This window comes from Semicossyphus pulcher, unplaced genomic scaffold, assembly GCF_022749685.1.
Source record: "Semicossyphus pulcher isolate SPU_LCO1_2020_fin unplaced genomic scaffold, fSemPul1.0.p SCAF_12, whole genome shotgun sequence".
NCBI lineage: Eukaryota > Metazoa > Chordata > Actinopteri > Labriformes > Labridae > Semicossyphus > Semicossyphus pulcher.
In genome coordinates, this window is record NW_027211626.1 from 26,910,643 (window position 1) to 26,932,680 (window position 22,038).

General features: G+C 41.0%; 1 protein-coding gene across 1 annotated transcript in view; it reads left to right on the forward strand.

Annotated features, from left to right (window-relative positions):
* The first annotated feature begins 905 nt into the window (after positions 1-905).
* Positions 906-22,038, forward strand: part of blnk (B cell linker) — a 40,039-nt gene continuing 18,906 nt past the window's right edge. Inside the window, exons 1-3 of the mRNA XM_069659286.1 lie at positions 906-1,132; positions 1,345-1,407; positions 20,909-20,955. Coding sequence (XP_069515387.1) covers positions 1,064-1,132; positions 1,345-1,407; positions 20,909-20,955 — 179 coding nt within the window. The 5' untranslated portion in view covers positions 906-1,063. The remainder of the gene's footprint in view (positions 1,133-1,344; positions 1,408-20,908; positions 20,956-22,038) is intronic.

Consider the following 22,038-nt stretch of genomic DNA (forward strand, 5'->3'; position numbering starts at 1 on the left):
GACAAATAACAAAATAATCCACCAAGCAGAGGAAAGGGATTAAACGTCTCATTTTGACTAGCCGCTTCCACTCACTCACCGACAGTCACTCTCATGGCGTTCCTCACTTCCGCCCCTCACTTCTGTTCCGACAGCTATTCATCTGAACTACTAACCAATCACAGTCCATCACCCTGCATAGCATTTCGGCCGAATCATAGTGAGGGATGTACCGTGACAAGTGTGTTGACTGGATTTGCAGCTTTTGTCTTTTGCATGTTTTCGGGGCTTGTGTTTGTGACGTTGCATCTCGTCTGTATTTGCAGAGTGTTTGATGTTCATGTATTAGTTTTGGACTTTTGCATGTGTTCTGTTCCTTTAATATCTCTTTTGAATCAGAATTTAAATACTTGTCTTTCTTTTCTCTTATTCTGAAACAGACTGACTTACTCTTGTTTTCACGACTGACTATCCAAAATGTATATTCTTTATAGTCTCACATTTGTCTGTTACAACACTAAAAACATGACAGAACTCAGTCTGAAAAAGCAGAAACAACACATGTAGCTTAGTTTCTTTTATCATATTTTTAGGTCTCTTTCCTGACATGCCTGACCACACTCAGATTTCTTGTAGCAGAGATGCTAGTCCACAAAAAACACCCATTTCCTGTCTGACTGAATACTTCCAAAATAAGATGAATATTATAAATTAAACCCTCGGCTGACTGTAAATGAAGCCTGTCTGAGCTGGGAGGTAAAAACAAGCCTCACTGTATGATGACACTTTTGTTTCAACACTTTTATATAGAGCGACATGGAGGAAGTCCCAGCTTCCCTTTTGTGAATACCGGTAATGAAATCTCTGTGACAAGTTTAGACTTTTTTGAAAATGCCATCTATTGCCACATTACTGATGGACGAGGGAGACGGAGGATGTGTGCTGGTTTTAATGAGGTGAGCTCCCCGCGTGCACTTCTCCCTGCTGAATCTGTGGTGTGGAGCCGCAGAGCGTAACGGGTCAGTCTATTACTGTACAGCTAAAAGCACACTGCTGCTCAGAGGTTCCCTGTTGAGACAAAAAAATGAACCTGCCGTCCAGAGAGGAGTGCGAAGGGTGGGACCAGGCGCAGGTGGCCTTCTTCTTGTGCAAGGTGAGTGCAAGAAAGAATCGAGACAAAGTAAGGGCAGTGACTTTCTGATGCTGGAAAAGTTCAGCAGTTCATTCTTAGGGGGATGTGGGTCATGTTGCAGTGTTTCTCTTTATAGTTAGGAGCATTAAATTAAGATGTAAGATGGCAGAAGGCAGATAAATACAGATAATATGTGTCTGGAAACTAATCTAAAAGATGTTCACTGCCCTCAGAACAAAATGCCAGACTGTGCTGCCACCGTGAACAGACTGAGGATTAATGGACAAAGATTTCTGGTGAGTCCTTCTCATTTTCCCTCGTTCACCTGAACCTTGCAGAAAACACTCCTGCTGTAGTTTAGTAATCTACTAATCCATTCAGGATCGTATCAGGGTTGTGGTTGTGGTTTAGTTTGTTATTCTAATTACAAATGGACAAATCCTCCCAAGCAATTATTACTATTATGATTATTATGGTCTTTAAACCGCAGATTATTCACATTTCCTCGAGCCATTAGTGCCTTTATTTGCCGAAAAAAACAACTGAAAAGTCCATTTCAACAATACCAAACATTTTTGGCACTGGTTTCTTTCAAAGACCGGCTAAAGCAAAAATAGATTACTGTTCTGAGTTTGTCACACCACAGAAAAACTTGTTACCAGGCACCATGCCGAATTTGTGTGATGAACGAAATCAACGCTTTTATACAATAACAGTTCAAAGTGGTGAAAAACAGAGGAGTATTCTCTCACCACTCCAACTTCTCCCAACACTCCTGCACTCAGAGCATGCAGCGGTGGGGTAGACAGACAGACGGGCATCTTTCTCATGCTCGTATTGATTTGAAGCAGAGGCGAGTGCAACTAAAATGTAGAGGAAAAGCGAGACACAACTTGTATACCAAACTATTTTATTAGCTGGCGCTTATGGAAAGCCCTGGACTTTCTAACAGTACTCCAGGTAGATGACAACTCATTGAAATCGGTTTGAGAAATGTAAGCCTTATATTGCTTTCCCTCCACAACAAACACAGCGCGCTGTTCATCAGTAACTTACTTGTAGCAGTAAGTAACGTGCTTACAGACCGGCTGTTCGGCAAAATATAGCGCCGACTTTGCTGCAGCAACCGGCGAATCTATCATTTCGGCTTCAATGTATGTTTGTCTATGAGGCTACACAATGTAAAATCACATTCTAAACAATTAACTTAAGTTACTGTGCACCACCGAGTACAACGTTGGTTATAAAATAAGCACACGAGGCAACTTACACTCAATGGTGGGCACATAACATCAGTGGGACAGTGGGAGGGATGAGAGGAAGATAGTTGCCTCGGCCCCAGGAAGTTAGCTAGTTAGTTAAGAAGCTAGCCAGTTAAGGAATAGCTAGCTAGTTAATTGTACACTAACGTAACTACTACTGTATTTTTGTTACTGGAGACAGAGCCTGGGAGCTACTGCTGCGGGGCATTTTAGCGTTCATATATTGTGTGGGAGGGGGTTATGTTCGTCATCGTCATCGATTCGCTCTGCCAATGTAAACCTGAAGACAGACAACGTGAAAAACGGCACAATGTCTCACTCCACAACTCAGTGATACACAGTTGAAGGCCTCTTCACATGTGTTCAACAGCTATTTTTTATTGTTTACTATGTTAGGACACAAATCTCTGATTTTGCTTTCAGGCTCACACATGGCTGAATGCTTGACCTTTAAAGGAGAACCTGGGACCTCTTTCACATATTATGGGGTTTAAAATGATTAATAGGCACACAAGTTTTTTCTCCAATAGATTGTTTCAACCATCAGGCACAGGACAGGCTGCCATGGCTGTAGTGTCATCCCATTGCATGTCCACTAAAAGTTCTTGTATTGTCACTGACTGTGTGTGTCGGGCTACATCACAGAAAGGATCCCTACAGAGAGAGACCTTTTAGTTTATGAGGAAGATGATTTTTTGGAACAAGAAACAATCATTACATCGCTCTCTTCAAAGCCACCAGACTCCATTGACAAAAACTGTAATTTTACTTTGCAGAACATGAGAGATGCTAATCTACTGCTGCCATAAGCTACATGGTTTGTATTATTGACTGCCTTCATTGTTTTAAAAGTTTAGTTTGAATGCAACATAATATTTTTGTAACACAGTGAGACAAAAACAGAACAGAAACTCCAGAGATCTGCAGGGTGAGATTACTGTTTGTGTCAAAGGAGTCTGGTGGGGCTGAAGAAAGCGTTATAAGAGCTTTTTTGTGTAAGAAAAATATTTATTAGTTTTATTCAAAAGTCTGCATGTTTGTATTGATCTTTCTGTAATGTTGTTGTCACTTATTGCTTATTACACTCAGTGAAAAAATCAAACACCTTCAGTAGACATATTGTGATCAGACACATTTTCCTACAGGGATTACGTAGCAGCCATTACAGCCCATTTCTACAGTGACTCAAACGGCTCAAACTGTTTCTATTAAAGGGCCAGTTCATTCGTCTTTCAACCCTCCTGTCACGCTATTATGGGGAGCTAATGCCATTAGGTAGGAAATTAAAGCAATTTGGCTCTGTGCCTTTGGAGGACGCTATCCGCTTCTCCAATGGGCCCTGGAAAACCTCCACCAGACTATGTATAACTCTTCTTCTGGCGGAGGCCAGGGAACTTGCTAAACTGCACTTCCTCAATCTAGGACGCCCGCCTCCGATGTCATGTATCGTTCAAAATCGCCAGGTTAGAAATGTAGTCTGCAGACCTGAAGTTTCTTTTAGACAGTCCACACGGTATATTCTCGTCGGATTTCAGATTCTGTACCGCTCTGTAGTATTTCACTCCAGCATCTCTCAGGGGCCGTTTCATTCAGAGGGAGGGGCACAATGCATGCTGGGTGTTGTAGAAATGTGCACAGTACATTAAAAAACATGCTACAAAAAGCCAAAACAATTGCATTAACATCAAACGCGTTGCAAATACAGAAACGATGCAAAGTCAAAAACACACAAACACAGAAAATACATGCAAAAGAAAAACGCTGCAAATCCAGTCAACACAAGGGAAGTGCTCCAGGCCTGCAGGGCTGCTCAGTGTAACAGCTAAGTGTAGCTACAGCAGCGGTTCTATCTCCTGACTCTACCCGTACGTTTCACAGCTGCCGGCTGAAGCCTTCTGCTGAAGAAAGAGCAAAACTATTTATACCGATCGTTTAGACCCAATCATATGTAAAAAATAATAATAATAATGTAATAATAATAATAATAAAATAAAAAATCAAGTCCAAGTAAATATAGTAAAAATAGTATAGTATAAATACCAGAATGACCCTTTAGCAATGTTATTTTCTAGAGTGAATAGAAGATAACCTTGACTGTGACTCTTACCACAAATTTCCAAAGCTGAGTAACAGCGGAGACTTTACAGGATATGAAACATGACCCTATGTACTCACACTTCACCTCCCACACTCTGTCAGTGTGTAATCACTGGCCTCCCTGCTCATGTGGAAGTGAGTAAATATGCTGCAACTTCTGCTTTGAAGTCGCTCTCATTGTCTCTGAGGGCTTTCCCATGTTTCTGAAGCTCACTGACACGCTGAGGCAGGTGAACTGTCTGTGTGTCAGCGTGTGAGAGACAGTAAGACCCGTTAAATGAGGCTGCACTAATAAAGCTGTGATCCCTTCTTACTTAAGTATCATTATATCTGCTTCAGTCATAAGAGGGGGAAAGGGGATTTTATACAGTGAATCAACTGAAGCACGGCTTTATTTCTTCCTAATATTTAGCATTTTTAGGATCCTAATAACGCCGCAGTGATACCTTTGGCGCATTAGTGTGCCTGTAGAAGTATTTATTCATTATGTTCTTTTAAGTGGCCACTTACAAACACTTCTTTCCACGCTAACAAATGAGAGCAACAATCTAATCGTCTATTCATTATTCAGTGACCCTGAACTGATTCCATTTCAGATGGGATATTGCATCATGGAAATATTTCCCCCCAAAACATGCTCACTGTGGATTTTTATCAGTCAAAATGATTAATGTTTCAGAGCAGAGGCTTTGATGTGCAAGTTACCAGAGCAGAACTGAAAAATACATAAACATGCAGCCTGTGTGTGAGCGTGTCTATTGACTGATATATCCCAAAGCTTCAGATCCAGCAGACACACCTGGGCTCTATTAAGGTCAGGGAAACCCATGCTCGTATTGAACAGAAATATTTCACCATGGCCTCCATTGAACGAGCTTCAAGGCTGCAGAGTCGGGCAAACATTCCCACTCATACACTATCAATTTCTGCTGCGAGTTATGAGGACTTTTGTTGTTTGCTGCATTTGATTTTCTGCCTCGCTAGCGGCACAAATCTTTACTCAATCAATCAGTCCACAAACTTGGTCCAAACCAAAACTATTGCATGGATCGTTGTGGGATTCTGCACAGACATTGACGGTACCCGGAGGATGAATCCCATTACTTTCTGTGATCCACCAAGTTTTCCCTGAGCATCATCATAAGGTTGACATACAGTATGTGGTTTGGAGTGAAATATATCAATAAATATGTAATGGATTGGCATGCTGTTTACTGCACTTATTCCAGGACTCTGGAAGATCCACTTAAAAGACTAAAGTCCAACTAGAGGCCTCATTTTTCCAGGAAGTTGTCCTGAAATTGACTCTGCAGCCTGTTCTAATGCACAATATATCAAATAAAGCAGCTTGGTCGATGATCCAAAGGTTTAAAATATGACTCCACAGGCACGTCTCTATTTCGGGACGCTGCTCTCTTGCTTATTGTTTGCCATTAAAGTCAGGTGAGATAATATGAAGTGTCTGCTTAGGGTGTCAGTCAGGGGCAATAGATGAGTCACACATAGGACTCTCATATGGGAGACTGTGGTTTAATTCTTGTGTGAAACCCACACTCAGTGTTTGCTTTTTAAAATATATGTAGCATAAAAGTAATAAACCGTAGGTGTGTTTTTTGTTTCTTACAGACCAATCAATCAATCATCAATCAAATTTTATTTGTATAGCGCCAAATCATAACCAGAGTTATCTCGAGACACTTTACAAAAAGAGCAGGTCTAGACCGACTCTTTGTTATATTATTTAAAGAGAGGCCCAACATGAATCACCATGAGTAGCACTTAGCAATATTCGGCACATTGGCAGAAAAACTTCCTTTTAACAGGCAGAAACCTCGAGCAGAACCAGACTCATGTTGAACAGCCATCTGCCTCGACTGGATGGGCCGAAAATGGGATAGAAGGAGATGCAGGATAGAGACAGGCAAAGAGAGCAACAACAACATATGTCCTTGTTACCACAACAACATATGTCCTTGTTACATGAACAACAACAGACATATTTATGGTTACAATGCCAATACCAGCTACTTTATATTTTATACATTTACCTGTATCTTTTCATTTAACCTGAAACCAATGAAATAAGACAGTTGACAGTTCTGAGCAACCACCCAGATTAATCTCCACCATCGTGTCACGTTTGGTCATAAAACAGAAAGGCAGGAGGACCCCATCACAGACTTTAGCTGTGTCTCAGTTCAGGGGCTGCATCCTTTGAGGACAAGTCATTGGTCGTCTATATAGACGCTAAGGAGAATTGAAATGAGACGGTCTGCTCTATGGAGGATTTCCTGTTTGCATCACGAGCTGTTCCCGTCCTTACCCTTGCATCACAAAGCGCCGCCTAGCAACAGGAAGCTAGCGGGCTGACATAACTAACGTCAAGTAACTTAACGACTATTTTAAAGATGATTTGTTTCAAGGCCCTGTTCGTATTTTTTTAACATTTGTATCTCGAGCTATTAGATTGCGTTGAAACCAAAAGCTTTTCACACAAAAGTGTGTTCCACGGCCACTGGAGGGTAGAGGTCTTCACAGGCCCATCGAAACCCTCGGACAGGAAGAGGAAGTGCAAGCAAAGTGCAGCTTTGGAAATGCCACTCTGAGAGGCAAGAGTTACAGGAACTGGAACCTGCCTTCTTTGTTGATGGAATAAATATTAAAAGTCACAAATGTATTAATAAACATATAAGAAATTATTTCTATCGCAAAAGGAAGATTACTCCACGGGGGAAATTTGTAAGGAGCTCCCATTTCCCTAATATTTATTGGGAAAAAGCATGGCTTCTCCCGTATAGATTTGTTATCCCAAAGAAATTCAAAGAATTACACTACAAAATATTTATCCCACTAACAAATTTGTCTCAAGATTTGTGGATCTCGATAACAAATGTGAATTCTGTAAAAATGAAGAAGAAACAACCAAACATTTCTTTTATAAATGCCAGTACATGTCGGGATTCTGGTTAAAAAATGATGCCAAAGATGTAATACGATACTATGAAAACCAAAACCAAAAAGTTCAGCAAACTTTCAACTTAGTTATTTTACTGGGAACATTTCACATCCATAAAGCGAAGTTCTTGAGGTCTCGGCCATCGTTTGTACCTTTTAGTATTAAATTTAAGAAATACTTTGAGTCTATCCAAAATATTAACAAGAAATGTGCTCATACAGTTAGTATGCTACAGGAACTCTTTAAAGAAATGTAGTTTTATTGCCTGCCTTTCTCTAAAGTTATTGATTATTATTGATTGATTGACCAATGACCTGGCCGAGCGAGTGCTCCAGCTGCTTTTGCTCAGTGGGTGAAGGGTCAGATCACAGGTCAGACTCGGACAACACGGAAGATAGAAAACTAGAAACGTTAGCAGCCGCGGCAAAGAGTGATCGTTATCATTGTTGAAAAGGACAAATAGTCTAGTCTAAGTTATCTGCTAGACGCGACAAAACGGCAATGCTGCTTCTAAACAAGCCACGCATCTGTCATCCCAGTTGGGTGTGTGTTTTGCTTTGCAGAAGGGGCGGGGTATCCTTACCGCAGCTCCACCCACCGATCTCTACTGCAGAGTCTCTGCCTCCAAAAAACGTCACCATTGCAAGTGGACTAAATCTGAAATAATTAGTGGATTAGCATCGCTGTTTTTATCAACACAACATGGATAACAGAAAACCTGGATGTGTTTTATGAACCTTCTTGGTGGAGGATGGATTATATGCACGGCCAGGCACAGAGGAGAAAGTCACGGCACTTTAAGTAGGACAAAAACTTTTTTATTGACAACTGACTGACGGTAACTTGTTAATAGTGATCAGCTGTGAAGTCGGTGCTGATCAGGTCTGTTTCTCCCGGCCCACGTTGGGTCAGACATTTCTCAGTTCTGCATGGATCCGGGTCCCGGCTTTCAAATAATAGATGGATCCTGTTCAGTTCTGGGTTGTACATTTCCAGGTCTCTTTTGGTTCTGGCACAACATTTCGGACCTGTGAAGGCTCCTACTTGAGAGTCCATCTCCTTTGAATTGGCACACAATGAATCTCAGGATATGTTGGCTTGCAAAGGATGCACCTGATGGATCCTCCGTGGCCCGGGAAAAGGAGGATGCATTTGAAGCAGCCTTCAAAATGGGACAGCCTTCATCATGCCGCTGTGACACAATTGGCCTTCAAATACGCCCTTCAAAGGATGTGACCCCTGAACTGGGACACAGCTTTAAAGTAGGGTTTTAATGAAATACAGAAAAGAACAACAAAAGGCTTAAAGTTAGAGACCAAGAGGAGCAGGTAAAACTAAACATCTAAAACACATCATGGGTTGACAGCTCGGTGAATACGAACTGGAGCAGTAACAGGAGACTAAAAGGACAAAGACTAAATACACCTGGAGGGTGAGGGTAATCAGGCACAAGTGCGACATTGAAGGAGCAGGTGAAAACGTCCCAGTGATGGATTTCTGTTGCTGTGGTATCAACAGGATAACAAACAGTCTGCTGTAACTTGCAACTTGTATTTAAACTTGTAACTTGTATTTATCTTATCAAAGTAATGGTAATTGTATTCTGGTATCGTGACAACCCTGGTCTAAACGTAACCAAACTTTAGCAAACGTTCACAACATTATCCATGTGTTAGTTATTATTTCACGATGGTCCTGCTTTTTAGGAATCAGATCTCAAACTCTACCTTTGTTTGAGTGGGGAGGGCATGATTGATTTTGGATCTCTAAAGGGACATGACCGAGAAGTTCGCTGATGGATTACCTGAGCATACTGTGATGAGAGTCTCTTCTGTGTTTATTGAGAGTGTCCTGTCCTTGTACCCTGTCCTCTCCACGTCTTCCACTGTGTGTTTGACAGAAGAGTGTTAATATTTAATCTGCAATCAGTATTCTCAGATTGACTTTTGTTGTGACATCTTTAGCTCTAACAACTGCGCAGGTATGTGTTAGTATGGACGTGTTTTTACCCTGACTTCCTGTTGATGCAGTGAGTATCAGTAGGTGGCGCTCTTTACCTCCTCAGTTATGATTGTTGTTGCTCATTTTAACTTTCCAGTTCCTCTTCTATTTTTAACTCTGGCAGTGAAATGCCACTTCCTGTTGCTGAAGGATTTTACAACAGCTGTAACTGTAAGCTTTCAGCGTAGAGGCTGAATTAAAGTGAAACCAAACAGACCTCTCTGTGTATGTACATGTGTCTGTAAGAGCCCCTCCATTCAAAATCTCCAGCGCTCAAAATAATTCTGCATCTGAATTATCTGGATTTGAAAATCCCATTTTTTAGAATGAGCTAATCCTTATTAGGTTTGTCCTGTTGCTCAAAGCAACATTGGATTGTGTCAACTTGATCCACAGGGCCAGCCCAAGGCATCAGCGATACAGACTTGACCCTCAAACGTTTTGAATTTAGCCCAGATGTTAAATTCAAATCTACTGCAAGACTGACACCTTCACTCACCTTCTCTCTGCTGCTAGCATGTACTGTGGCGTCACTCTGCCGGTCTCTCTCCGACACAAGTTACAACGAGAGGACAGGAGAGGAGGGATGCGTTCAGGTCCAGGTGGAAAAACTCAAACTCGATCTTTTAATGGCTGGGAGAGTGAGAGGTGTTCTTTTGTCGTGGATATAATTTATGTTCTGTTGTTTAATCAGCTCGCCCCACTCGTCTAATCACAGTGTGTGATACAGACTGACAGCTTATAATAGAAAGGGAGGGAAAGAGAGACAGCAGCATGTGATGGAAAGAGAGAGAGAGGAAAGAGACAGCACAAATGATAGAGAAAGAGAGGAGAGAGTCGCAGATGATGTGAGGTGCAGCACTACATTGCATAAACTCTACCTGAAAAGAGTGTCTATGAACGAAGAAAGACCCTTTTAAAATTACAGTCAACTAATAGTATCTCATGAATTTGAACACATTTTTCCGAGTCTAGTCAATAAATGTTCAATGTTAGCAGTTAGGTGCACATTTTTAAGTTTTCAGTGATTACTTTGAATGTAAATAGATGCATCTCTGTCTGGTTTGGAGACTGCCTCAGACAGGAGGGATCTGCAGAGAGTGGTGAGGGCAGCCAAGAAGATCATTGGGGCTTAATTTCCGTCTATGAAAGACATTGCACACAAGCGCTGCCTGACAAGGGCTCAAAACATCTATGGAGACCCCACCCATCCTCACCATGGTCTGGTCTCCCTGCTACCCTCTGGCAAGAGGTTTGGCAGCATACTATCAGGAGCCAGATTCTGCCATAGCCTCTTCCCCCAAGCTATCAGACTCTTAGACCCCGTTCACATTTGGTATCAACGTGGTTTTCGTGATCGGATCACAAGTGGACGGCCTTAACTACAGGTGTGAACACACCCAGGACGGATTGAAGAAGCACTCAGATCCGATCACTCAGGCCACATACGGAGGTGGTGTGGGCCGCATTTATCCACATACGTGTGGTAGTGTGTGAGCACATGTGTCCTGGGCCACATTAAGCACCACCCACTCTCACCGTATCCACGACAACAATCCCATGGTTACGGGAGATCTCTCGCCTCTCATTGCTGTCTGATTTAACATTACTCAGCTGTGTCTCTTGAAAATCTTATTTTTATTTCTTTATCATGTCACTCCAAGCATGCAATATGTAAAAGGCATATGCATTAGAGCAGAGTGTTGTGTCTGTGTTTATTCAGTAAGGAGACTGCGTTTAAGTTTGTAATACAGGATGATCCTGAACTGACGAGAGGGAGAGACGGCGCGGGTCAGAGAGAGATGATCCAGAGTGTGATCTATGAGCAGTTTATAACAATGTGATCCAGCAGGGAGCAGTTTATAATCATGCAGCACAGTGATGACACCGATCTGTGTTTCTCATGCTCTGCTCCTGACTCGATAACGTCCTAATCTTTCTGTGCTCAATGCTGTAGGTTGTGGCATCGGTTTACTTGCTTCATACTTGTCCCCATACAAATAAACATTAAATAAATAAATGTGGATAATACCAGGCCCTTGAACTCACAGTAATCCCCCACCCACGCTCATACACACAAGCACTTACACCGAGCTACAAGTGCAATAACTTTATGTGCAATATATTTGTGAATCACCTATTTACGGGCAATGTGCCATATGCAATGTGCAACACTAACTTTTTTATATTAATATTATATTATTGCATTTTAAACACTTTAAATGTTACACTTACGTTTTGTTGTTTATATAGGACAGTATATATTCGTATTATTATATAACTATTGTAGCTAGAGAGTACTCCTGCTGTAGTTAACTATCCACTTTTATTAATGCGATGAGCCAGTGCAACATCATTTCGTTCGATGTGCACTGTCGTGTATCGCTTGAATGACAATAAAGTTTATCCAAGTCTAAGTCTGCAGTGGGGGGCGCCAAATTCGAAACTCACCTAGGGTGCAAAAATGGCCCTGTTGATCTAGATCCAGATTTAAGATCAGATCAGATGCTCTTAAAGGGATAGCATATCACCGTGTAGGCTACAAGCTCAGTCACTTTATGTGATTATATTTTAGGGGCTAAAAAACAGCAAAATGAAACAATACAAAGAAAGCCTGTAACAACAGCAACACATCTGACCCACAACAAATACATTAATACTTACACACAGATATAATATTATGATAAACAGACCAGGACAGACAGTACTAGAACTGGACTTGACCCAGACCTGACTGACCTTCTTAAATCATAGACCTGTACAGGTCCTGTGTCAGATCTGAGGTAGACCCATGCAGACGTCTAACGTTCACTAAGTGCAACTGGAAGTCAGTTTAACACAAAGTGAGAACTGGAAGTCAATTATTTTGTGACAGACTTTAGGTTACTCTTTGACTCATCTAATTTAATCTAATCTTTTTCTACTTGATCTACTGTTTCACTCAACGGATCAGCAAACCAAGTAAAAAAGTGTGTGTATACGGTTTATAAAACATGATAAAAATCTGCATTGTATGAAAATGTTTGTTTAATTTTGTTGCTAAAATCCAGCCTGAATCCAGCCCTCGGCTGGGATTAAAAAAGACCTGATACAAAGGGTCCTGTTCCTACTGACACAAACTGAAGGCCTTTTAACAAGCCTTTCTCAAGATGGGATCCAATCAGGTAACTGAAATCCATTTCCAATCAAGACTATTGACTCTTTACTGTTTTTAAAAGATTCTGAATATGTAAGAATAAAAATATAAATATATAAAAAAGAATAAAAATATAAGTGGTGTTTATAAAAGGCAGCCAGTGTAACCTAAATGTTAATCACAGTATGAAAGAAACAGCTCTGCACTGAGTGTCTCATAGCTGCACCATCTGTGCCTGAATCAGTTGCTCTGACAAATCCACCAAGAAGAACTCTGAGTCTGGATTTTGAAATGTAAAATGTCTCTCACCAAAACAACTGAGACACATTACTGCGACTTCAGATCTTAGATGTTTTTCTGTAGGGCAGCAGCATGACTCCTCTGCGATCTGTCTGCCTGACATGCAGCAGGAAAAGAAGAATAATAGTTCATGAAAAGTTCTGTTTGACTCATCAGTAACTCAGCGTGCATCTGAGGGCAGAGAGGGCCTGTACGCTGGGCTCTCAATCCTGTCAGTGTGCTGCTGCTGAGCTTTGCCTTTGGCTCTCTTTGCATATTCATATAATGTTTATACAGTCGATGGGGCAAAGGTCAAAAACTCCTCACGAGAAGAAACAAAGGGAGTAGGCAGCGCAGATCCAAACTGCTATCATAAGAATACACGGGGCTCTGCGTGGAATGCTCCTTCAACATCTCTTCATCACCTAGAGTCTGACATATATCGGTTGCAGGTATTATCCTCCATTATGATCACTCTGAGGGCCCTATTTAGACAGCGGAAGGTGCACACTTTACACACCCTGCGCCTCGCAAACCGAGGCGCAGGGTGCAAAGATGTTGGCTTAAGTCCCTGGATTATTCATAGGCGTGTTTTTGGCATATCATGAATCAAACCAATCAGAGTGTCAACTGTCATTCCCTTTAAGAGCCCGGTGCGCCGGCAGGAAGGCGTTTTGCTATTTACAAGGCGTATTTCAGTCATTCTTCTTATATAAACCGGACCCCGACCGGCATATTCAACTTATTTCTTTCCTCCTTGAACACGCAGAAAAAAACACAGGTTACTGTACGATACATGTCGAATCACTGATTGATGTTAAAACCACTGAAGTGATCCCACTGCCCAACTGACACGAAAATGAAAAGAGGCATGCTGTTTACGTTTACGCACGAGGCACAGCATTAATGATTTAAGTCTCCAGACAGACAGGATCTTATGTTTATTAAAGTTCTGTGTGCTGACCATCAAAGAAAGATCGCCTTTAAATGTTTATTTGCTTCTTGTTGCTGCTGCATCACATGGCTGTATTCTGTCCATATGTAATGGAGACTGGACAGTGTATTAATATCTGTGGGCACAACTGTTGGTGCCACAGGTAGTTATGTTTGAGGATGGTAATTAATTTACCTCCTGTGTGTGTTAGTGTGTCTCAGTTTCTGCTGTATTATAGAGAGCATGCGTCTGAATGAGCGTGCAGTATGGATAGCTTTGTGTCGGTCTCAGTAGTTTTTGGCCTGTGCGCAGCCGGAGCAGGAATCTCCCTGAGGTGAAGAAGGTGTGTGTGGAGGCAGCAGTGAGCTTGTCCACTTCTTCCTGCACTTCTCAGCAGATCGGTAACAAACCGAAAGCAGCATCATGATTTAAGGAGACGAGGGAAACAAAAGCTTAAACGTTTTTTAACTGTATCTGCAAACACACTGCTTTTTCCTTCGGAGTAAAAGCGCTGCTGTGCGTCCCGCGTGAGTGACAAGCAGAGACTCGTGTTGTGTTCTCCTTGATGTATGTCCATAATGCGTCCTCTAAATAGCAAACACAGATTGTGCCATAGACTTTAGACTTTAAGGAGCGGTCGCTTTCTGCGTCCTCTAGATAGCAAGCGCCACCCGTTTGCCTGACCATACCTCATATCAAAACCAACACGCCCATGGGCGCTAATGGTGGCACAAGATCACTTGCTATTTACACAATGTGGGCGCGTAAAAATGACGACTGCACGCTTTGGCGTTTGGTATTTTATACAACTTAGTGTCCAAAAATCGGAACTATCCCTTTTAAGTTCTGTGTGCTTACTACTAAAGAAAGATCGGCTGTAAAGGTTTATTTACTTATTGTTGCTGCTGGATCACATGGCTGTATTCTCCAGTGTGTGCTTAACGGACGCGATTGCAAGCTTGATTACTTTGGTGAGTCAAGACTCTAAAAGGTTCAGAACTGCACTGTTTTTTTAGAAAATGATCCCGTTATCACAAGAAAACCAGCGTTGTTATCTCGAGATAACGAGAAACATAAGTCGAGATCTTGAGAAAACAACCGGAAATGACTAGTTATCACAGGAAAATGGAGTAAATGGAGTATGTATGGATGCATGTCCGTTTCGGGCTTCCATAAGAAACAGAGCTTGGAGTGATCTAGAAAGGGTGTCTAAAGTTAGTTTGTCCTGCAGAGGGCGATGCAACTCAGTGATTTACAACCTTCTTAGCACTGTCTACAGCACGTTTAGCAAAGCATAAGCTGAGCAGACGCCGATATGCACTAGAATTGGTTAATAATAATATATTTTGAAAAAGTTATAAAGCGGCCCTCTTAAATCAGCTGCCATGTTGGTAATTGGTTAATTTTTACCACTCTATAATCTGTGTTGGTATCAGTAGGGCCCCAGAAAAAAGATGACCAATGTAAGAAGATGTAATTCTGCCAGAGAGATGCGTGGTTGTGTGCTACAGAGTGGATGTGAATGTGTCATTGGACACAGTGTAGATAAAGGTAATCTCCATCTTTTTGATGGCGTGCTCGCTCACACAGGTAGACGGGTTAAAAGAGACGTGTAGCAGATCAAAAGAGCCGTCAGCTTCTATCTGTGTGACGCTGCCTGTATGCGGTGTCACTTTCAACTGCCAAGTGTGACATCCAATCTACAAACAAAGGCCACTCAAAGTACAAGACAGCCTGTGCACTCATATGTATATGACATGATGCCTTTGTAGTGTGTATCAAACATGTACAAGGACGATGATATGTGCTTAAAAAAGAAGGTTTCTAAATGTACATACTGTAGTAAAAATACAGATAAGCTGCTAATGTAGTCCAGCTGCAGCCTCACAAAATGTGATTTTAATGGATGACACAGGAATCAGAGCAAACGTTTGGAGTCTTGAAGGAGAAAAGCAGAATAAGCTTGTCACACTTGCGCTTTCAGAACATTTAGTGCAGATTCGCGAGCATGTGGAAAGTGTCTCACCTAATGACGGTCATGAGACAGCTGCTGCACAGCTGCTGTGAAGAACCAAAGGTAATTTTGGGGACATGTAACTGCAAAGCTGTTCTCTCTATCGTGAGATTATACTAATTTCAAAGAAGAGGAATAACACGTGTTCCAGAAGTCACACATGCCACACAGAACACACATTCACACAGAACAGAAACACACAGTGGTCATCAGGTGTCTGTTTTGGGCTGAAACTGAGATTTCACACTGACAGAACTCTAAAGCCTCAAAATGTTTGGACTTTCCTGGTTATGTCCCTCAAACTTTCGATTCCTTCCTTCAAAGTCGAATGTGATCTTACACAAGCACAGAGTTCAGCGTCTCATGTTCAGTCCCTCCCACTTTGATTTGATTGTTTTAACCATACGTTTTCTGTCGGGTTAAACAGTGATTTCATTTATAGGCTGTCTGTTGATAAAATGAAAATGACAACATCCATATAATTGTTTTGTTTACCTTGTTTTGTATCATAATTAGCATTGAACTTTCCCCTTATAGATTTTATTCATTGAGCTAGCATTTTTAGCTTCACAGAGCCATTGAGCCAGCATGAGGCAATATAACTCCACGTTAACTTCCTGTTTCTCTTTTGGGAGCTAGGACAATCTGTCAGTGTGAGCTATCTTTATTGTTGGCAGTGAAACTTGTTCTAATATAAGCCTATAAGCAGTGCCTCTTCTTGTCTTCCATAGTGTTCTCGTCATTTTTTCCTCTTTGTTGTCGTCCAAAGGGAGTGTGATGTTCTCCATTCACCAACCACTGCTGCAAAAGTCACACTCACAGCTAGCACCCTACCCTAGTAATTACCCTACATCACCTCCCCTGAAATAAAAATACACGTTGCAGCAACGTGGAGCGCAACAAATGCAGTTGGTAGCATCACCTCAAAACTAGAGGACACCAAGCTTCTTGCTAGTTTAAGGCGAGCTGTTGCAGCCAGTTGGCTTCCACATGCAGGCCTTCGATCCTGCGTCACACAGAGTGTTGTGCGCCTGATGTCCATCTTGTCGGCTTCCATTGGGCTGTCTTGTCACTTTTTGGATCAGCTGAAAAACTAAAACTTTTTTTTAACCTAATCTTTGCTTTAACCCTGAGATTTAACCTACAGAGCACCACATGCTTTTACTTGACTAATAATCAATTCGCAGACTAATCTCTGTTTGCAGATTCTACATAGAAAATAGAGTATGAGAATAGAGTGAGATAATAGAGTAGTACGGTAAGTTTTCTGTCTTCTTTTTGTAGTCCGTTTGTAGTCCGAATAGTATTGACCAATCGCATATCAGCAGGCTGTGGCGTATGCACGAAAAGAGCAAAAGCAGGCGGAACGTTCTCATATAAATTTTTATAAACAGTTATATCCAGCGAGTTCAGCTAGCAATCTGCTCTAGATCAAACATTTCAACTTGAGCTACACATCTGCTTGATGCTATTTTGCTGTTTTAATTTGAGTAATAACAGCTAGCTTAGCTCATTTTAATGTGACTAATAACAGCTGAGTTAGCTCAATTTAAGAAGGCTACAGAGTTAACCATTGCTATGGACGCAGCTGTCTCACTGTGACTGTGACGGACTATTTTTAAATGGAAAACGGAAATAAACAGAAACACATTTTGTCTACAAGTTAAATGTGTGTTTTGCGTAGAGGACGGGGCGCAGACGTAGATACTGCTGCTCCATGGATACAGATGTGTAAGATGGCAGCACCCGCTTCCAGTGGTTATTTAGGCTTCACTTTTGCACAACGAGAGGAGGTGGAGACGCAGTCATTGACTCAGACTGATAAAGTTTGAAACGAGTGAGTTCCGCTTGCTATTCACAGAGATCATGTCACTGTCAGCAAAAGTTCAAGCTGGCAAATGTTGCACCCTGGAGACAAAAGAGTAGCTTCTGTTCACTCATGCTAATTGGACTAGATTATAAAAAACATGTAAAACATTGAGCTGTGATTGAGTGAGGTCTCTGCTCTGTAGTAGAATAGAGAGGCTGCAGCTTGTACTTGTGTTGTGTCTCATATGAACAAGCACACAGACACTCCTATAAATAATTCAATGAGGGAGCAGAGCCTCGGTGTATCCACAGGGGCGGACTATTTGATATTTTATTCTATGTCAAAAGGCTAAGTCTGATTTTATACCTTTTCTCTTCCTCGTGTAAGCCAGTGGGATGATCTGGTGTGTATCTGTGAGGCCAAGGTTCACTTTTCTGAAGGAGGTAAAGCCTCTCATATTAAGTGATCACACTGTCTGATTTACAAATGATTAAATCACAAGCTCTGCTGAAAGCGCTCTGGAGGAAGTGCATCTTTTTGTCTCACTGAGGCTCCCGTATTCACACACTGAGCTGCTTCACCAGGCATCGTAACATCACTTGTTTCACAGCAGACTCTGTGCTGCTGTCTGTTTATCATTCATACCTAAATGAACTCAACTCAGACCTCATACATCAACCTCTAATCACATGCCGCTTCTCTATTTGTTCATTTGGCCCGTACACACAAAATTTAAACATCCACAAACATTTATTGTCATGGATTTCCATCACATTGGGACAAATATAAAGCAGCGGAGAGACAGACAGACAGAGTAACGACCTGGAGCGATGAATAATGAATGAGCAGAGGAATACATAATTTAATGGGATTTGTTGCATATTTTATGGTAATCATTTCCTTTCATTTACAAATCACAATTGCCTTCCTGCAAAGCAGACATTTAATGCAACAGAGAAATTAGTTACAGTAACACACAGGACGTCTACATTATTGTTTTGAGCTATTTATGAGCATCTTCTCCATGAACTTCCTGAAGTATCTCACCACCAATAAGTGTTAATATATACATGTCTGTAATGTTGGTGACTTTTTCTGACCCTGCAGCTCTCATGCACAAACTGATGAAGTGATTTCTTCAGAGACCTCATGAGGGTTATGTTAGAGAAACAGACTGTGCTGTTGAAATGGCCCCAGTGAGATGCTGCCATCTCCTGTCAGCTAGCAGGTGATGCAGGACGATGAATGTGTTTGCATTGCTGTGGCAGCCCTTATAACATTTAATCCTCTGGTTGTTCAAAAGGTTTAATCTGTATAAGAATTATCTGGTTTTGGAAATCCTCTTTCCTATCCAGGTTCAGGTAATCCATCTTACTTTTATCCTTGTTTTTCAAAGAAAACTTGATGGGATCAACCTGATCCAGATAAAGACTTTTAAGGATTATTAAATCCATATTACCAGAACTCTTCATTATACATACTTTGTCCACAGGGGGCGCAAAAATCCACACAAAATAAAATACAGAAGAATTCAAGATCCTGAAAAAGAAAACGTAGCGGTATTCAACGATTCAAGCACAAAATATATATTTTTTTAAATGTTAAAATTATCAACATTATTGTAAAAATTTTGTTTTGTTTGATCTACTTAGAAAATTTGTCACATTTAGTTCCTGTAATCCAGCCTGAATCCACCCCTCTGCTCAGGATAATCCTGACTGTTTAGATCGAAACAAACTGGAGGTTTTATCCAGATAAACCTGATACCTGATTTAATCCAGTTACGTAATCCTTTTTTTCTTTAATAACTGATTCTCAAGATTTGATCATATCTGATCGCTTTAATCTGATACGATTATCTAAAGTGGTGTCTCAAATCGAAATAACTTTCCAACTTGTCAGTCCGTCATTTTGACCAGTTAAAATGTTGATTTTACAGATATCTGTAAAACAAGTTTAACATGTTGCAAATATAATCGCACGCGTAGAAATTAAACTTCAGTTTGTTAAATTTGATTTATAGATAACTTCAATAATAGATATCACCTTTTCCTCATGCATCAGTAAGAATCACCATTACAGACATTGAAAAAGGATTGTGATGAGTGTTAATATAATTTTACATTTAAGAAGTCTTGCATCACCAAATTGTCAGACCCATCAACAAATCACTTTGAATACGTTGCCCAAGTTACCGTCATTTTTTATTGTGGAAATTACAGCCATCATTCAAAATATCTATAATTGTCACTAGTTACAATTTTAATTGTTAATATCAATGATTCAGTTGGTACATATATCCATCCATTATCAACACCGCATAGCCTGTTCAGGGTCATGGGGGGGCTGGAGCCTATCCCAGCTGTGATTGGGCGAGAGGCGGGGTTACGCCAGCCAATCACAGGGCTGACACATAGGGATGTCTGTAAAGCCAACATATCAATAATTAAAAAATTTTTGACATTTTTAATCAGAATTTAATCTATAATCTGTAATTTAAGTACAATTGTACATTTCTTTAAAACAAACAGCTAGAAGGTTCCTTGTTTGAACAGTCAGACTCCTCGTGCATGCGTGGGTTCCCTCCGGGTACTCCAGCTTCCTCCCACAGACCAAAGACATGCTCGTTAGGTTCACTGGTGACCCTAAAAATCGTAGGAATGAGTGTGAGCGTGAAAGGTTGTCTGTCTCTGTGTGTCAGCCCTGTGATTGACAGGCGATCAGTCCAGGTGTAACCCCGCCTCTCGCCCAATGACAGCTGGGATAGGCTCCAGCCCCCCCACGACCCTGAACAGGATAAGCAGTATAGATAATGGATTGAAGAACTGAATCATTGATGTTGATCATTTAAATGTAACTAGAGAGAACTTAATTGTAGATATCATTAATTAGAATTTCAAGTAGTCAAATTAAATGATAGATATCTGTTAACGAGTTTGAACAGAAGTCAACGATAAAGCTGACTTTTTAATTAAGCTACAGAAATCTACAATAAAACTTCTAATTAATCAATTGTTCATCTGAATAATTAAATATTGTGACTCTTGAAGAATAAACTGTACATGTCTTTAATTAAAACTGCTTCTAAAATGACATTACAGACATGTTGGCTTAAAATCAATCGTTGATTTTCTACAAATGTAATTACAGCAGCTGATTAAATATAAAGAGCCTGCCTTAACACACTGACATCTTAAATGCATGTACTCAGTGAAAGTGACAGACAGGATGAGGAGTTCATCTGCAGTCTCTGGATTACTTAACTTGTCAAACTTTATTAACAATGTATTTTTCTGCTGCTTCTACAGAGCCTGTCTGACAATGACGTGAGCAAGTTCAGTCTCATGCACCAGCCGTGAGTAACACTTTCATACACTTTATGCCTCAGTCACCGTTCTTCTCACGTCATTCCACTAAATCTCTGCTGCTTTAATCTGCTTTCATAATGCTCTATCTTTATATCTTTATTATAACTGAGCAATGAATTCCAGGTGACAGGATGCTGGAGGCCATGTGCTTCTGCGTAAAAGTAAAACATCAAAACCTGAAAACTTTGTTTGCAGACGTCTGTGTGCATGCACGTAGTGTTTGTGTCGGCCTACAGCTGGAGTGTGTGTACAGATGTGTGCAGACGGTCTCATCTGTGTGCCCGACTGCACCTGCACGTCTGTCTGCACGTGTTTGTTTTTGTTTGGGAGGAAGTTATCCCCATGTGTATACGTGTGTGTGTGTGTGTGTGTGTGTGTGTGTGTGTGAGTGTGTGTGTGTGTGTGTGTGTGTGTGTGTGTGCGCGTGTGTGTGTGTGTGCGTGTGTCACATAAACATGTCTGACAATAGCACAGTTAAATCAGTCAAACTGAAACCTCTTTTGTAATATGTGTGAATCTATTTTTATTTTCATTTCACACTTTACATTTCTAATTACTTAATAATGTGTAAATCAAACAATGAAAATACAGAATTATACAAATTATATTGTGTTTAAAAACATGACAAAAGCTAAATGGAAATAAAATATGTTTGAATTATGTCAAACACAAGTTAAAACAAAACTTCCACGTTTACATTTTAATTGAGTCAGAGGAGGCAGAAAGATCATCATCAGAGCCACCTACGATGTTCTTCCAACTCCAAAAAACCTACACCTGTGGCTAGGAGAAGATCCCACATGTGCTCTCTGCCAAACACCTGTAACATTGTGGCACATCCTTACCGGGTGCAAAGCCTGTCCCAAGGCCGCTACACCTGGTGGCACAACCAGGTCTTGCGGCAGCTGGCGGTCACTCTAGAAGGAAGGAGAACCACCACCAATGCCCTCCTTCACCTGATGCATAGACTTCAAAGCACCACTTTTCTGAGAGCTGGTGAACGTCCGGTCAAAACATCACCAAAAGCTAACATGACCCTCCTTGACCCCGCCTGTGACTGGGAAATGCGG